Here is a 16,669-nt window from a genome sequence, read left to right on the forward strand (position 1 = left end):
AAGTTAATTGGCGTTAAAAAAACTTACCACCGACAACCCCTTCGTTCAAGATATCGCTATGAATAGCTAGGCTGTTGGTCAATTATCCAAATAACACCTATATTTAGGTCTCATCACTCCATTCCTCGAGTCATTGCTGCCTAAATTTAGGTAGACAGTTTTAGCCAAATTATTTTGAAATTCCCGCAAAGCTAACATACTAACTCGCTAGCTTGTTTCAGTTTCTATCGATTTCCGAAAGATGGCAGTAGTAACTCTTTTCTGTGTATGTCCTTTATAGTATTACTAGCCCAGACTCATGAAAAATCAAAGGAGAACTATTAGAAACTTCTAGAAACATCCATTTCTCATATTGCTAATATTATTGCATCTTAATTTTGACCAGAAATCCGAGGTTTAGCTTTTTAGTAAAGACATGAATCAGAGTATAAAATTTAACACTTTCTAGAAAATTAAAAGTTACTATCACAGATCCACAACCGAATATGTTTGAATACTCCAGAAAAGGGAAAAGAAAAACTATCAAATAAAATACTAATATTTAATCATTAATTAATTAACGTAACATTTAGTAAAATTTGAATATGTATAATAAATAACAATAATATGTAGGAATATATGTTATAATTAGTTTTTAGACAAAATATTCAGATTTCTCAACCTGTCAAGAGCTCATCGAATGATCAGAACCTGCGCAGAAAAGTAAGGTAATGGTTTGCAGAGCAGTATACATTGTTGGACTTTTCTTCGCAGGGCCTGAGTGTTTGTTTTTTACCAAACTGCCTAATATGTCCTATCAAATCGGGTTGCGTAGCGAAGCAAAAATGATTGAGGTGAGTAAACTACATATAAGACATTTGTAAAAGTGTCTAAATACTGTAAAGTATTCTATCTTAGAAACAAGCTGAACCCAGGGGTTCTCAAGTACGTTTATTACGAAGCGAGCAAATCGCAAACCATTTCTCGCTATTGATTTGATTTTATTTTCCAAGACTAATTAAAGTATTCTATCTTAGAAACAAGCTGAACCCAGGGGTTCTCAAGTACGTTTATTACGAAGCGAGCAAATCGCAAACCATTTCTCGCTATTGATTTGATTTTATTTTCCAAGACTAATCATTTAAAGAGAGACGCACCACCACCTTCTCGCTCCGCGCAACTTGGCTAACACCCTAATCGGCCTGTCTATGGTTTTCTCGGTCTGTGTCTAAGACCCTTCCGGAGTATGAAATTTTGATTTACACCAATGAAAGTCCTTTTTTATAGAAATCCTTAATCCAGACTTAACGGAGGACTATATTCAAATTCTTCTCTGAAATGATCTTCGTTCATATTATTAGTATCACTCTCACTGGGATTTTCCTTTCTAAGACTGGTGTCAATGCTTGGAGCGATAAAGTCCTTCTTTATGTTAGAGGATACGTTAAGGACCAGGGCGGCCAGAGGCGGTGGTTCTCCATACATTTTGAGGCGTTTTATACGTCTCTTAGCATCAGATGAACTTTTGCTAACCTGAAAAAGAAAAATATATATATACATTTTGGAAGGTTCAATTGCTGGCAAACTATAAATGAATCAAAGAGAACTTTCCAATTTCGAAATTTAAATGTTAGAAAAGTAAAGAACAGTGAACTCTGGCACAACGGAATTTACATAGCTTTTTTGTCTGGATTTTTTAGGGCAATGTTTTCAGTTTACAACTTCATTTCCATCAATAGGTGTTGAAATACATATATATTAATCGGTGACCGGATAAATCATCAAAATGATAATTCATCACATCTTTAAAAAGTTATATAAAGTCATGGGAAGTGATGAAACAAAAACTTTATTAACTGGGTTAAGTAGGTTAGGTTTCAAAAAAAAAAAATCGTTTCTAATGACTTTATATCACTTTTTAAAAGTGTGTTGAATTGTCACTGTGTTGGGTTATCATGGAACCATATTAATCAATTAGATATTTCTGTTTTTGATTCTGATAATCTGTGGTAGAATTCCATTATAATGATATATTGAAAAAAATTTAACTGTAATTTTTTTCAAGTATTTTATTTTTGACCATTACCGGTTTTAGTTTATTATAGCCGTCTTCAGACTACTTAAGGAATAATAAGCTGAAACCGGTAACGGTAAAAAAATAATATAAGTGGAAAAAAGTTTAAAAAAGACATGTTTGTTTTTAAGGTCAATAGAGCTATTTTCAGATTACACCCTCATTTCCATCATGAGTGTTGAAATATCCAATTTCTATAAAAAAAACTAGTTTTTGTGAGTTTTTTTATTATGGTAGAAAAAAAAAGTACTTACACTGGAGTTTTCTGCAAATGTCGAGTCGAAATCCAACCCTGACAAACTATTTTCATTGAAAGACATTATTGATAGCCCATTTGTAGAATTGTCACTCCTTTCAAAAACAATCCCAGTTTTGGACGTAGAACTGCCATTTTGCAATCGACTAATATTCGACACGCTCAAAGAATTATTTGTACCATTTAAAAAACTTCGACATTTCTCAGCATATTCCTTAAGATTATTTAACTTCATATCGTGTTCAAATTTTTTAAAAAATTCTTGCATATACGCTTTCTTCGGGCATTGCGTAAAAGTCGAAAATTCCGAAGCGTATAAATTCCTTATACGCTTTCTAGATGCCGTGCGATATTTTAAATTGCAACAAGCCAGAATTTTCCCAATTTCCATGCATTTTTCAAATCCAAACTTGTGAATTCCTCCCCAGAAGTTAATGGCAACAAAATTCATGTCTTGATCAGCCAAATAAACAGTTTGTACATATTGCTTTGCGTTGTCCATCACAGATGGCTCTATATGAAATATCAATCCCACCGTGTCAACCTCCTTAAATAAAGGTGCAAAACTAGGATGGTTTGCATCCTGGATGGATGTACATTTCCTCCTGTATTCCTCCATTTGTTTTGTGAACTTGTCAACTATTTTTTTATTCATGACCTCTTTGAATACAGTTGTCTTGTTGGCTGATAAATTAATCTCGCCCGCTCTAAAAACAAAATGATTGAATATTAAAATTATTGTTTACATTATTATTTACTGGTACAATTAGGTAATTTAACTCTTTGAATGCCGTAAGTGCTCTAATCAGCCACAAAAAAATTGTACACGTTGAGCCACCGTGACCGATTGTCACATTCAAAACTTACTCTCTTTTCAAGGGAGTTTGCATTGTAAAAAATGTTTGCAGCCTACTAAAATAAATCTTATTTGATTGGCAACAAAATAAACAACTAGATAAGAGTTCTTGCTTTTCGTTTTGTAAAAAGCAGCCATTTAAAAATAATAACAAAGTTACTGCTGTTCCATTCTTCAAAGCGCCGGCCTAACGCGTAGTTTGTGAAATTTTCTTTATTTTTTATTGTGGAAAAACTTATTTAGCTTTTTGGAAAATATTATATAACTTCGTTTAGAAAATAAAAATTTGTCAAACTTTCGTATTTCTTTGAAATATTTATTTATAACATGAGATACACAAAAAACAAGCAAGTTATTGCGAAAATAGAATCAGCTGGCGCAAGATTTTGCTTCGGCACACAACGGAGGTATTAGCTTGCGGGAGCTCGTTGTTTCGAAGGTTAATTGGAAATAAATATTTTCATTACTACGGCAACACTAGAGTTACGTCAGAAAACACATTTTTTCTATTGAAGAGTGGGCCCAAAACTTCCCAATCTACTTATATAAAAAAATACATATAACTATATATTTACTTGAGTCCAGTAGGCACCGCTTTATACATATCCAAAACTATGTCTTTGACCTGCAGCATCTGTTCAGTGCAGTCACTTGGCTTCCACACGGTCAGCATCACGGGCGTGACCTGGTGACGACCTCCAACAGTTTCCAGGACCAGCGACCTGACTTTCAGCATGGAGACTACCCTCCGGGCGGAACTTGTGTCTCCGTCTCCGTTCAGCAGCTCGCTGACTCGACTCTCGATTTGTTGCCTGATGCTTTCGTTGCGTTCGGACATGGCTGTTTCCAGGTTTCTACGCTGGCTATGTGAAAGGTTATTCTGGAAAATTAATAAAAATTGTAATGTAAATAAAAGACATAAAGAAGAGTGCGACGCATAGACAGACGTGCTTTACTTAGTTCATTAATAATCTCAGTAATCCTTCGCTAGATTATCCGACAACTACTATAATTCGCCTTTATAAACCAGTTGAAAGCACAAAATCAAGTTCTATAGTTTGCCGGTATTCAAATGTCAAATTCAGTAGCCCGCCACGTGCCTAGACTCGAGCGCCAAGCCAAGTTCACCGACGGGCTGGGTTATCATACTCTTACACACTCAGTTACTATACCGCCGTCTAGCTTGCTGGAGTTGAGCAATTTATCAATCACCAGGGTTCATTCATGTTGTTTTAAGACAATTCTGCTAGTCCTCTGTATATTCTATCGACAATCGCTTGTGTTTCTGCTCGTTTCATTCAGCCAGGTTTTTGTTTGAATAATTTTACAAAATGTTCTTCTACAAGAGTCTCTTCGCAAACATAACCCCTTAGGCCTTGGCATATTCTGTATTCTGTCAGAAGATCAGAGTATTTCTTTTTGTAATATATAATCCTGAATATGAAAACTATTTTTGAAAGGTGATGAAATAAGACTTCAAACTTTATTATTAGAAATACATATACACTTTTTGATATATTAAAATTATTAATACAAACATAAAAAAGTTTTAAAAATATTACATTTTAAAACCTTACGTTTTTTCTAACAAAAAATGATAACGAAAAAAAAAAAATACATTTTATTAGAGCATTGTATTATAAACGTTGTTGTTGTTCCATGGAAAAATAATGATTTTTTTTTCTCAAATTGTGGTCGGAAAATAGAGGTATACATTTTAATTCTTCCATGGTTATTTTTTAGATTTGAATATGAAGTGTGGTGTTTTCTCTTTCAAACACCATTTAGATCATATTTGTCACCATGGCAGTAAGGGAGAAAACGATTTCTGTGAGACCTATGAACTGTTCCCAAAAGCGAACAAATTAGCCCAATGGGTTAAGTGTACTTTATCATAGCACAAGTAACATTTTACAGTTTTAATGATGAAATTAAGAGTCCTTCATCATTGCACTAGTAACATTTTCCACTTTTAATGATGGAATTAAGAGGAATTAAAGTCAAGTTAATCATTGCCCGGTAAAGTTTTTCCTTCTTTAAAGAGTAGTTAATTTTAGGTCAAGCATCTTAAAAAAAAACAATAATTAAAAATCAACCCACCAAGAACTCCACAGGATCATTTGCCATATCCATCTGCTGCGCCAGATCTTCCGAGTCCGGAGAGTCTGCTGGGCCCCCCCGGGCCCTCCTGCGCACCAGGTGCACGTCGCGCAGCACCTCTTCCTCGGCCTGCGCGTACAGGCGCTCCGCTCTCTCCTGCAGGGCTGACTGCTGACGCAAGGATTCTAACGTCTCCATTCTATCGGATCTGGTCACTGAAATATATAACATAATAGAATGGTGCCAAGTTAGAGCTTACAATAGCCAAAGGTTATGAGATTCTTAGTCATACAAAATGGTATGAAAGAGACTTGAATGTCATTGTCATTCTCTCTTAATAACCGTAACTTAGTAACCGTCCATTCCCTGCTTCAAAGCCCTCTGAACGTTGGACTGTACTGTCATCAGCGTTACAATGAGTTGGTGCAGTTGAGATAAGGACATTGATAGCAAGAGTCCCAACTGCTCCCAATCATGATGGCATCCCCAATTGGGTTATGTTGTGAGGCTGAAGGTATTGGGAAGGGGAAGGAGATGGAGAGAGGAAGGGGGAGAAGTACTGGCTATTCAAACATGGCCAAAACCATTCAAGTAAAGTTTCATTTCTGAATGGTGGTCTTACATCAGGGTGATATTGAGAATATCTTCCACTGTGGAAATAATAATATTAATCCTACACTCTTCTAGTACATGCTTCTGATTGTTTTTATTTTATTTTTTATGTCCCATTTTGAAAATAATATTATTTTATTCGCCTTTTTATTTTTTAAATATTTCTTGTTTTTGATCCCAAAGACAGGCATCGCTTTAGTAGAGGTCAATAAACCTGAAGATTATGTCATGCGACCACTACTTTTCACGAAGATGCTATGTTTGACGCAAGGAACTAAAAATCGCAAGGTAGTTGAAACATGTGTTCACACGAGTCGATTCGGTGTAAAACTCGAACGATGACTCTACTTGAACAACAAAAGTAGACAGGCTTTCAACTTTAGTTGTGCAACTAAAAACTTGATCAACTTTGTTGAAAGGGTGTTCACACTTGTCGATTAGCTTTCATGTGTCATTCAACAGAGAGCTGATCAAATAAAATAGCAACGTCTGAACCATCTGTATGTCTGAGGAAAAGTCCCAGATCTGGGGGTTTTGAATATGAAATGTAGAGAGTTTATTGGAAAAAGGTAAGAAATCTAGCAAATTTCAACAAGAGGGTTATAGCGGTTTTCGCTAAACAAAAGGAGCAGAGAATAGAGCTTCTTTATAATTAGGTATGTGTCTTATATTAAAACCTGTTAATTATTAGGAGACCAAATTTGGTCCCAAACATCATATGAATTTGGTTTCCTAATATTTAAAGGGTTAAATTTATTGTACTATGGTGAACCCCCACATATTTTGAACACCGGTGTCCACTAGTGGGATACCACCATTTATTTAATGTGAGAAAGACTGTCTGAATAGATCTCTCCTTGAAAAAAATATAAAATAATTATATTATTGTTACCAGTGCTTCCATTAGGTAGTTTCTCGTAATGCTGCAGTGGGTATACCACGATGGGTTTGATCCTCAGGGTGGGTGCCGGGCCCGCCCCCTGCTCGAGGGTGTCCACGGCCACCCGGAGGGGTGTCCCACTCGAGCAAGGACCTAGCCGGGAGGAGTAGGGGGCACGCCGGACTCCGTTACCGTGCAATCGGAGTCTGACATCTGAAATATCCTGGAATTTGTGTAAAAAAAAAAAAATAAATTATCGATGTTTGTCATGTGATCAACGATTTAAAAAAATATATACACGGTGTCCGGAAACTCGTAGTACAAGCGGGAAACTGGAGAATCTAAACCACATGGGGAACCCAAAAAAACATAAAGTTTTTTGATTTGAGCATTTTCAAAAAAAAAAAAAAACCAAAAAAAAATATTTTTCGGCTATTTTAGGGTTAAAGTTTTTTCTGGTGTTTAGGGTTGAATAACAGATGTTTTAACCCTGCAGAGCAGAAATATTTTATTATTACACCGGGTTAAATGAAAGGTGATTTCAAAATAATGCTTCAAATCCGAGTTTCTTCATTTGTTTTACTTTCAAATAGTTTTAATTAGTTGGGTACTTTGATCTTCAGTAATAATTTATAAGAATTTGATTAAAAAAAAAAAAAAAAAATCAACTTCAAACTCGATTTACTCGATAACGAAAGCTCAAATAAAAAAAAAAAATACTACAAAATCGACTCCAAATGTGATGTAGATTCACCAGTTTCCCGCTTGTACTACGAGTTTCCGGACACCCTGTATATATTAGAACAATAAGCTACATTGTTTTGAATCCCATAGAAAATAGAAACAAATGAAGATATGGCATGGAAGCATGCCGACAGTTGCTGAACTACGATCAAACTGCACAAACTATCAAAGCAGCAGAGCCAATGAAAATTATGGATTTGGTGTGTAGGTAGAAACAAAGGTGGGGTGTCGCTGTGTGTAGATGTGATTTGCAGTTATACGGGTGAGAGATGTTGGCGACCCTTTAGTACTTAGATACTATCTAAATAGCCAGCCTTCCCCCACTTCAATCCTCTCACAGTACCACTGTCTCCGAGCAGTTGACTGTTGTGATAAAAATTCAATTTTTTTTCTCACTAACCTCCAATGGTGTTTTTCCTTGTCCACAGTTGAGCAATTCGGAACCACAGACGATAAGCTTGGTTCCTACTTGAAGTTTTTTTTTCGAAACGTGTGAGCAAAGTACATTGTCTATGGTTGCCAGGACCCCATACCAACCATCTGTCACTTCTAATTCATACACAGGAGGTACCTTCCCTGTTGTGCTGGTTCTAAAAATAGTGGCCATATTTGAGTATTGAATAAAAAAATAGATACAATTGGCAAACCAAACTATTCTGCCATACATATTTTTAATATTTGTATATCTCAACCCAAAGCTCCATCGCTCATGATTAAAATGATATTTCAAGCTTAAAACAGTTGCAATGTCCTAGATATTTCAGATAGAAAATGCTGCACAGATTTAATGATGCTAGAAAAAATGATTTTTAGACAATTTACAGGTTTCTAAAAAAATTTAATTTTGAAAAATGGGTTTCGGGAAACCATTGGAAAGATGCTGGATGACAGCTCTGGGTACAAAACTGAAGACAATGTGACTTGGCTTGAGATTACTCTTTGATCAAGAAGATAAAAACAAAATAAAAATGTTACTCACTTATCAGTTATTACCAGAGGTGATTTAATAATTCTAGAAACGCATAGAATCATTTTTCTTCCAGGTGCGTCATCCATTTCCAAAATCTTCCTTAAGATTGGTCTCTCCGCTTTGTACAACTCCTTATCATACCTATACTTTAACTGTGTCAATACAGCTGAGGCAGTCAATACATTCCTAAACATCTCCCCGTAAAAACGTTCGTAAGAGGCCAGCTTCCAAATAATCCATTTGATGGCATTCAAAATCCAACCTTCTGGTATCAATTTTGAATCCACATCTTTGTGTTCGAAAAATAATGATACCAAATCTTTAACAGTCAGATTTTTAGTGTTTACGCCAGTTTTTATGTCAAGTCTATCATTTGTAAAGACAAAATTATCAAAATTGTCAGGCGATATGTTTAAAACATCTTCAGAAACTTTTGAATTCAAAGTTTTTATACTAGAAAGCGTAATTTTGTTAACTCCTCTGTTTAATTTTGAATTTAGTAAATCACCAAGATCCATGGTTTTAGTTTCTTTTAAATCGTTCAAAGATTCATCGGTCAAACAAACTTTATTTTCAATTTTTAATATGTCTGTTTGTTCAGTATATTTCATCTTTTTTAAAACATGACTGCTAACTTTATCTTCATTATTGATTTGAGATTTGTAAGGCGCTTTAAATGTTTTCTTTGCCTTATTTTTCCACCGGCACGGGAGAATTGGACTTAGAGGTGCTTCATTTTCATCGATATTTGATGAACAGTTTGCCTTTTCAAAGTTTGATGAAAAATTTTCTTTTTCATCGTTCATAAGTGCCATAGCACTCTCGGAAATTTCTTGAGTAAGATTTTCAACCAAGAAATTAGAAGAATTATTTGGTTTTAGATTGCCTTTGCTGTTAAAACCGTCTGGAGTTACTGGACGTTTCCTCTTACAAATTTTAGATACAGAATTACTAGTATAACCATCAATGGCATTTTTATGTTCTTGTTGATCTTCTTTAAAAACCTTTGGTTTATTGGGGATCACCATTTCAATGTCTGCAACCTCTTCAAAATCAAATACCGTATTAATGATGTCATTGTTTGAATTCAAAATATCTCTATCTTTACTAAGAGTCAAATTTTTTGTTTTTGGTAAAGCTTGCTCCTGCACCACAACTTCCTTTTGATTTCCTGCTGAAAATTCACAAAAAGAGTTTTTTTTGGCTTTAACTAAATTTCCAGTTTCCGAATCCACATCTTTGAAAATACGTCTTCCAATGTCTAAGGCCTCCTTTGAAACATATATAGGTTTTTGGTTGCAAGTGCTGAATCCAGGAAATTTAGGGTATGAAACTGTGGGTTCATCTAAATTTCCAGTTTCTGAATCCACACCTTTGAAAATCTTTCTACCTATTGCTAAGGCCTCCTTTGAAACATGTATAGGTTTTTGGTTACAAGTGCTAAAACCAGGGAATTCAGGGTATGAAACTGTGGGTTCATCTAAATTTCCAGTTTCTGAATCCACATCTTTGAAAATACGTCTTCCAATGTCTAAGGCCTCCTTTGAAACATATATAGGTTTTTGGTTGCAAGTGCTGAATCCAGGAAATTTAGGGTATGAAACTGTGGGTTCATCTAAATTTCCAGTTTCCGAATCCACATCTTTGAAAATACGTCTTCCAATGTCTAAGGCCTCCTTTGAAACATATATAGGTTTTTGGTTGCAAGTGCTGAATCCAGGAAATTTAGGGTATGAAACTGTGGGTTCATCTAAATTTCCAGTTTCCGAATCCACATCTTTGAAAATACGTCTTCCAATGTCTAAGGCCTCCTTTGAAACATATATAGGTTTTTGGTTGCAAGTGCTGAATCCAGGAAATTTAGGGTATGAAACTGTGGGTTCATCTAAATTTCCAGTTTCCGAATCCACATCTTTGAAAATACGTCTTCCAATGTCTAAGGCCTCCTTTGAAACATATATAGGTTTTTGGTTACCAGTGCTAAATCCAGGAAATTTAGGGTATGAAACTGTGGGTTCATCTAAATTTCCAGTTTCTAAATCCACACCTTTAAAAGTCTTTCTTCCAATTGCTAAGGCCTCCTTTGAAACATGTATAGGTTTTTGGTTACAAGTGTTAAACCCAGGAAATTCAGGGTATGAAAATGTGGGTTCATCTAAATTTCCAGTTTCCGAATCCACATCTTTGAAAATACGTCGTCCAATGTCTAAGGCCTCTTTTGAAACATATATAGGGTTTTGGTTACAAGTGCTAAACCCAGGAAACATAGGATATGAATCAGAGGGTTCATCTAAATTTTCATTTTCAAGATCATTTTTGAAGACTCCACTTACGACAGCTAAGGCTTCATTTGAAACATTTGTAGGTTTTTGGTTTCCAGTATTAAAAACAGGTAACTTATTGTACGAAACTGCGGATTTTTCCATATATCCAGTTTCAATATCTACACCTTTGACGTATCTTACTTTAGCCTTGCCTAAAACAGGTTTGTTGCTTGCAGTACTTAAACTAGAAAACTTAGGGAATTGAGGTGTTGATCCTTTTTCCAAAGTAATCGGTACAGTTGACACAACTTTATTATTATAATTTTTAAAAATATGATTTGAATCTTTTTCATCACTTACAAATGCATCGTTAACTATGGAAAAAGCTTCTTTTGACGCTGTGCCTTGGAGTTCATTTTCAGAATGAGAAGATTTGGAAAATTGGTACGGTTCAATAAATTTCACATTATTTTGAAAGTTTTCTACAGCATCTATATCACTTTTATCCAAGTCATCTTTGAACATATTCTTGGCAAAATCTAATCCCTTTTTAGTGATTTCAAACGGTTTGTGACTTGCCAAACTAAAGCCCTTAAAATTGGACTTTTGCTCAACAAAATCTGTTTCAAACAATTTTTTATCATATAAATTGTTATTGTCACCAGTTGCATCAACATGAAATCTAGTTTGATTTTGTTCAGCCACTTTGTTCAATTCTGGGACATGGCCTTTTGTTTTTGTGGGAGCTTTTTCTGACAATGTAATTGGTTTGTTACTTGAAGTGTTAAAAACGGTAGATTCTAGACTGTTTCCAAGCTCTAATAATTCTTCTGGAATCAGTTCATCAAATACATCTGTATCTGGAATCACTGTCTTAGCATTTTTATCCATATTTGAAAACACGGCCAGACCATCTTTCTCAATATCTTCAACAACAGTCTCAATGCTTTTATCTATGTCTTTGACAACTGCCTTCGCCGAAACTATTATGGCATTATCTTTAACAATTCTAATTCCAACGGTGTTACTGGTAGATGCTGCATTCACATCTTTTGTATAATTATTTTTACTGAATATGATTTTATTTTCATCTTCAATTTCAAAGACACTAAAATGTTGTTGAGTTAAAATAACTGTCTCTGTTTTACAGCTTGCTGTGCTAATGCCTTCATAAACACTTTCTTCATTATTGTTGAATTTGATAAATTCATTGGCATCTACGTCGACTCCTTCAAAAACAGCCTTTCCTTTCTCCATAGCTGCATCTGATACTTCAACACCTTTTGTGCTTGCAAAGACAAAGCCACCACAAGATTTTGATAAGTTTTCCAAAACAGATGTTGGAGCAAAGTCTTCTTGAATTCGATCCGGACACTCTTCACCTGGCAAAATATTATTTCCTAGATTGTTTTGCATTGCTTCATCTTTCAGAACAAAGGTTTTTGCACCACCACCAACTTCTAGCAAATCCAATTTTCTAGCAGAACTAAATAACTTTTTATTTACTGTCATTAGTTTAACGTTGTCTAACATTTTAATAGACCCATCACAAGAATCTAAATTATAGTTTTTTCTTGCATCTTGTTTATTAATAATATTTTTTGCAAGATGTTCAATTTTGACTTTGCTCCTTTGTGAGACAATTACTGGACTTAATGAGGCATCTAAGTCATCATTCTCCTCTTCAGTAATAATTAGACCATGATTCACGGAGCCATTTTTTTCAAAATCTATGCTTTCTTCACTACCACCATTCACCGATTCAATAGTGCAGTTGAAGAATTCTTCCCAGTGTTCCAATTCAACAGAAATTTTACCAATGTTATCAGCTGGAGCAGTACTTGTAGAACTACCGAGAATATCATCACCACAATTAGTGTTAGCTTTGGAAGCATTATTGACATCAGTAATGTCACTTTCAACTGTGTAAGTTTCATTAATAGTTCTTGCAATGTCATGTTCAGTTTGATCTTTAAGTTTATGTGCACTAGAACTATCCAAACAGCGCTTCAAATCTGTAATTATACCTTTTGTTGGTTGCTCTTTCTGGCTAAATGCATCCTCTAGTGAAATATCATTTATTCTTTCAGTCTCCATGACAGAAAATCGGTTACCATCTTCAACAGTCCCAACAATATTATTTTCCTTGAGTCCATGCTCATCAATGCAATAACTAGTATCAAATGTTTGTATGTTATCAGGAATATTATCGATCCCTTCAAACACTTTTTTCGCATTCAACAAAGCTGCATTTGAAACCGCTGTAGGCTTTTTTCTACAAGTTGTAAAATCAAGTCCTTTTGAAGAAGTAACTGGAAATCGATTCTCACAGTTTCTATTCAGTATCTTCATCTCTTGGTCATAAATTAAATCTAAGTCTTTAACACTGAAGTCCTGTGTATCCATGACAGAACAAGATATAATTTGACTACCATCATTAGCTTTTTCAAAATTCGGAGACTCATTATTGAACATTACATTTTCAAAATCATTTATTTGCAAACTGTTGGTATTATCATCAGAATCAATATTATCGAAGACTTTTTTTCCTTTACGAGATACCTCATCAGACATGTGAATCGAATCATAAGATACAGATGCTTTGAATGCACCATCGACTTGATCACTTTTAAACTTGCTGTGTGAAAGGTCGTTTTTGAAACATGTATCAATATATCTATGTTTCCTTCCGGGAGATTTCAAAACGGGGTTTGGTACTTTGAACAGAACTTCCTGACTGGGTAATTTGGTAAGGTTTTTCAGAAACGTGCCGTGATTTTGTTGAGGGATGGGTATAATATTTTTCAGATGGTTACTCAAATCATTGTTTGAAATAAAATCTGATTCATTTTGCGAATCGGACGTCTGTGTAACTTCACAAAACAATGAATTAAAATCGCTTAAAATTGTGGAAGAAAGGACTAATTCTGTTTCTTCAACATTTTTCAAGATTAGGTAGGTGTTATTTTCTGTGTTACTATTGATATTTGTCTGACTTATATCGTTGACATCTTTTGCACAATCTATTTCTTCACGTCTGCTCTGGCCTGTGGGGTGATTTTGAATATCATTTTTCAAAATAACATCCAATTCATTTTGTGAATCGCACGAATGGGTGGTTTCACAAAATGTAGAATTAAAATCATTTAAAACTGTAGAAGAAAGGACTAATTCTGTTTCTTCGACATCTTTCAATTTCAGAGAGCTGTTATTTTCTGTATGAATACTATTTTTAATATTACATATTTGATGTGTATCAATCATACAATCTGTTTTTTCTTTGCTCAGGCTCGTTTTTGTGTTTGTTGTGTGAGGAGGTTCAATATTTTCTTGTGCCACATCTTTAGAATTAACCAAACTCAAAATGGCTGCTTCTTTATCAACCAGGGCTGAAAATTGTGTATCACAGCCCCACTGCGATTCTGCTTTTACTTCATCGATAATCTCAGTTTGTGACACGGAATCATCGACCACATTACCATCATCATCTTCGAAAGTATCATCATTAAAATGATTAAACGAAACAAATTCTCTTGTATTAAAGTTAACTGTAAGAGAAGATTTTTCATTTTGAATTCCTGAGCTTGAAGATTCCATTCTTGTAACACTATCCACTATTTGGTCTATGACTACTTTCAGATTAGCATTGTTGACGGAGGAACTTTTATTATGTTGAGAAGCAATTCTCGACGAGTTGAGAATATTATTTTCATTGTTTTGTTTGATTTCGTGGTATCTATCAGATATTTCTTGAGATGCAGAAATGGACGTATCCTGCTGAAATACTGAGCAGTATTTTTTGTATATATTGTTTGACGCATTGCTTTGTGACATTCCAATAAGTCTCTGATGTGTGCAGCACTTGAAAAATGCAAAAAAGTTATATTAATATGATTACCATCAGTACACATCACTTATCTCCACTCCGATACTACCTGACAGAGTTTTACAAGGTTTGAGTTTGAGAAAACTATATTCGAAGAGTTTATTTTAGCAGAAAACATTTTGTTTTGCCACTAACTGTAAAACTTGACAGATTTTTTAAATACTTATATATTTAACAAACATTAAATCATCATAAATCAAAGCAAAAATACAAATTACAAACACAAATATTACTGAAAAAAATACTTACCAATCGTATATGTATAAATATTATGACATTTGACAGGCAAAAACTTTAAAACTTTTTGTGGTTAGAACATTCGATTGCCAATTATTAATGATATATAATATTACATTTGACACAGTGAAACATTATTTATACGATATTTTAAATTAGAATTAATATCACTGTACGCTAATTACTTTACATACACATTCAGTTGAAAAAAAAACAACATATTTTGTTGAATAACAATGGAAACAATAGTGTTGCCAACTCGATTTTGGAAACATCCAGTAATACCATACCATGAAAATGAAATCTGAAAAAAAAACGGAGCTAAGAAGCAAACCACCCTTTTGGAGCTAAATCTAGATCCAAAAGAGCTGAGGTGGCAACACTGGGAAACAAGATATTATAGAGAAATAAGGAAGTTGAGTCCATTTTTTTAATTTTTTTTATCAATGTTCGCATTCAAACTTAAATACTGTTTTTTTTTTTTAAGCTTGTTTTCATAATTAAATTAATTCTCGCCAAAACGAGCGGAATCCGAGCGGTAAGAGGCGGGGTGTGGGTGTGACGTCATTCGAACTGTGAAAACCACGTCGCTTAAGCATTTTGTATGGAAAAAAAATTAATTCTTCAACAAGGAATTCCAGTAATTTTTTTACCAATGTTAACCGTCTATTAGAATTGATTTTATTAAAAAAAAAGAAAATTGATTAAGATTTCATAGTTAAATTAATATTTTAAGTTAGAATATTTGTTTTTCCCGCCCGGTACGGTACTTGTACGGTATTGCCGTCGCTATTTTTTGACTTGCCCGGCGCTAATAAGGAAGTTGAGTCCATTTTTAAATTTTTTTTTATCAATGTTCGCATTCAAACTTAAATACTTACTGGTATTTTTTTTAAGCTTGTTTTCATAATTAAATTAATTCTCAAAGTTTAAATTTTATTAAGCCCGCCAAAACGAGCGGAATCCGAGCGGTAAGAGGCGGGGTGTGGGTGTGACGTCATTCGAACTGTGAAAACCACGTCGCTTGCATTTTGTATGGAAAAAAATTTAATTCTTCAACAAGGAATTCCAGTAATTTTTTTACCCATGTTAACCGTCTATTAGAATTGATTTTATTAAAAAAAAGAAAATTGATTAAGATTTCATAGTTAAATTAATATTTTAAGTTAGAATATTTGCTTTTCCCGCCCGGTACGGTACTTGTACGGTATTGCCGTCGCTATTTGTTGACATGCCCGGCGCGAATTCAGGACCACCGCGCAGAAAAGTAAAGACCAAAAGTAAAATAACGGTTTACAGCCCAGTTCACTGTGAGACTTTTTTGGGCGGCCGGCGGCCTGAAGTGTATTACATGTTATGTGACATGTATAATAATAAAAACTTCTAAGTTATGCAATAAACAACATATTATTATAAAGCACTATACGAATATGTATCTTTAGAAATCCATTTCATATAATAATAACAACAAATACGTACATATATTTGACAAACCCAAATAAACACACACCTCTCTCATCTAAACCGACCATCTCTCATGTAATAGAAAGAGATGCACCATAGGTGTAATTCTTTCGACCAATCGTGGAGCGTATACAGTCTATTGCTATTGAATGATTTTTCAAGAACGTTTAACTAATTCTAAGAATAATAATATAGAAATATATTTATATATTTAGAATCGATATTTTTTGATCTACATGAACATATTTTTTATAAGTCAAAATATTTTTCACTCAACTTCCTTATTCCTGCCAGGTTATTTTGTCCCGGTGACTGCTGTCACTGAAACGTCCAATTTTTCCGAAGGA

General features: G+C 34.3%; 1 protein-coding gene across 1 annotated transcript; it reads right to left on the reverse strand.

Annotated features, from left to right (window-relative positions):
• Positions 1 to 567: 567 nt before the first annotated feature.
• LOC149410640 (uncharacterized) lies at positions 568 to 14,898 on the reverse strand. The gene is made up of 8 exons (XM_089647847.1): positions 14,871 to 14,898; positions 8,481 to 14,596; positions 7,902 to 8,091; positions 6,770 to 6,980; positions 5,266 to 5,480; positions 3,741 to 4,045; positions 2,308 to 3,016; positions 568 to 1,512 (listed from the first exon to the last, which is right to left on the reverse strand). Exons 2-8 carry the CDS (start codon positions 14,567 to 14,569, stop codon positions 1,273 to 1,275), a joined length of 7,959 nt encoding a protein of 2,652 aa, XP_089503973.1. The 5' UTR covers positions 14,570 to 14,596; positions 14,871 to 14,898; the 3' UTR covers positions 568 to 1,272.
• Positions 14,899 to 16,669: the final 1,771 nt, after the last annotated feature.

This window comes from Hesperophylax consimilis, chromosome 27 (assembly GCF_061612785.1).
Source record: "Hesperophylax consimilis isolate HC1 chromosome 27, BYU_Hcon_1.0, whole genome shotgun sequence".
Lineage (NCBI taxonomy): Eukaryota > Metazoa > Arthropoda > Insecta > Trichoptera > Limnephilidae > Hesperophylax > Hesperophylax consimilis.

Bases quoted from the DNA above. Each gene is read 5' to 3' on its own strand.
- LOC149410640 (XM_089647847.1), bottom strand. From the start codon at position 14,569: ATGTCACAAAGCAATGCGTCAAACAATATATACAAAAAATACTGCTCA. The intron at 8,092-8,480 runs GTGAGTAACATT...CACTATTTTTAG, and splicing joins CCTCTGGTAATAACTGATAA to AACCAGCACAACAGGGAAGG. The intron at 4,046-5,265 runs GTGGGTTGATTT...TTAATTTTCCAG, and splicing joins ATGATCCTGTGGAGTTCTTG to AATAACCTTTCACATAGCCA.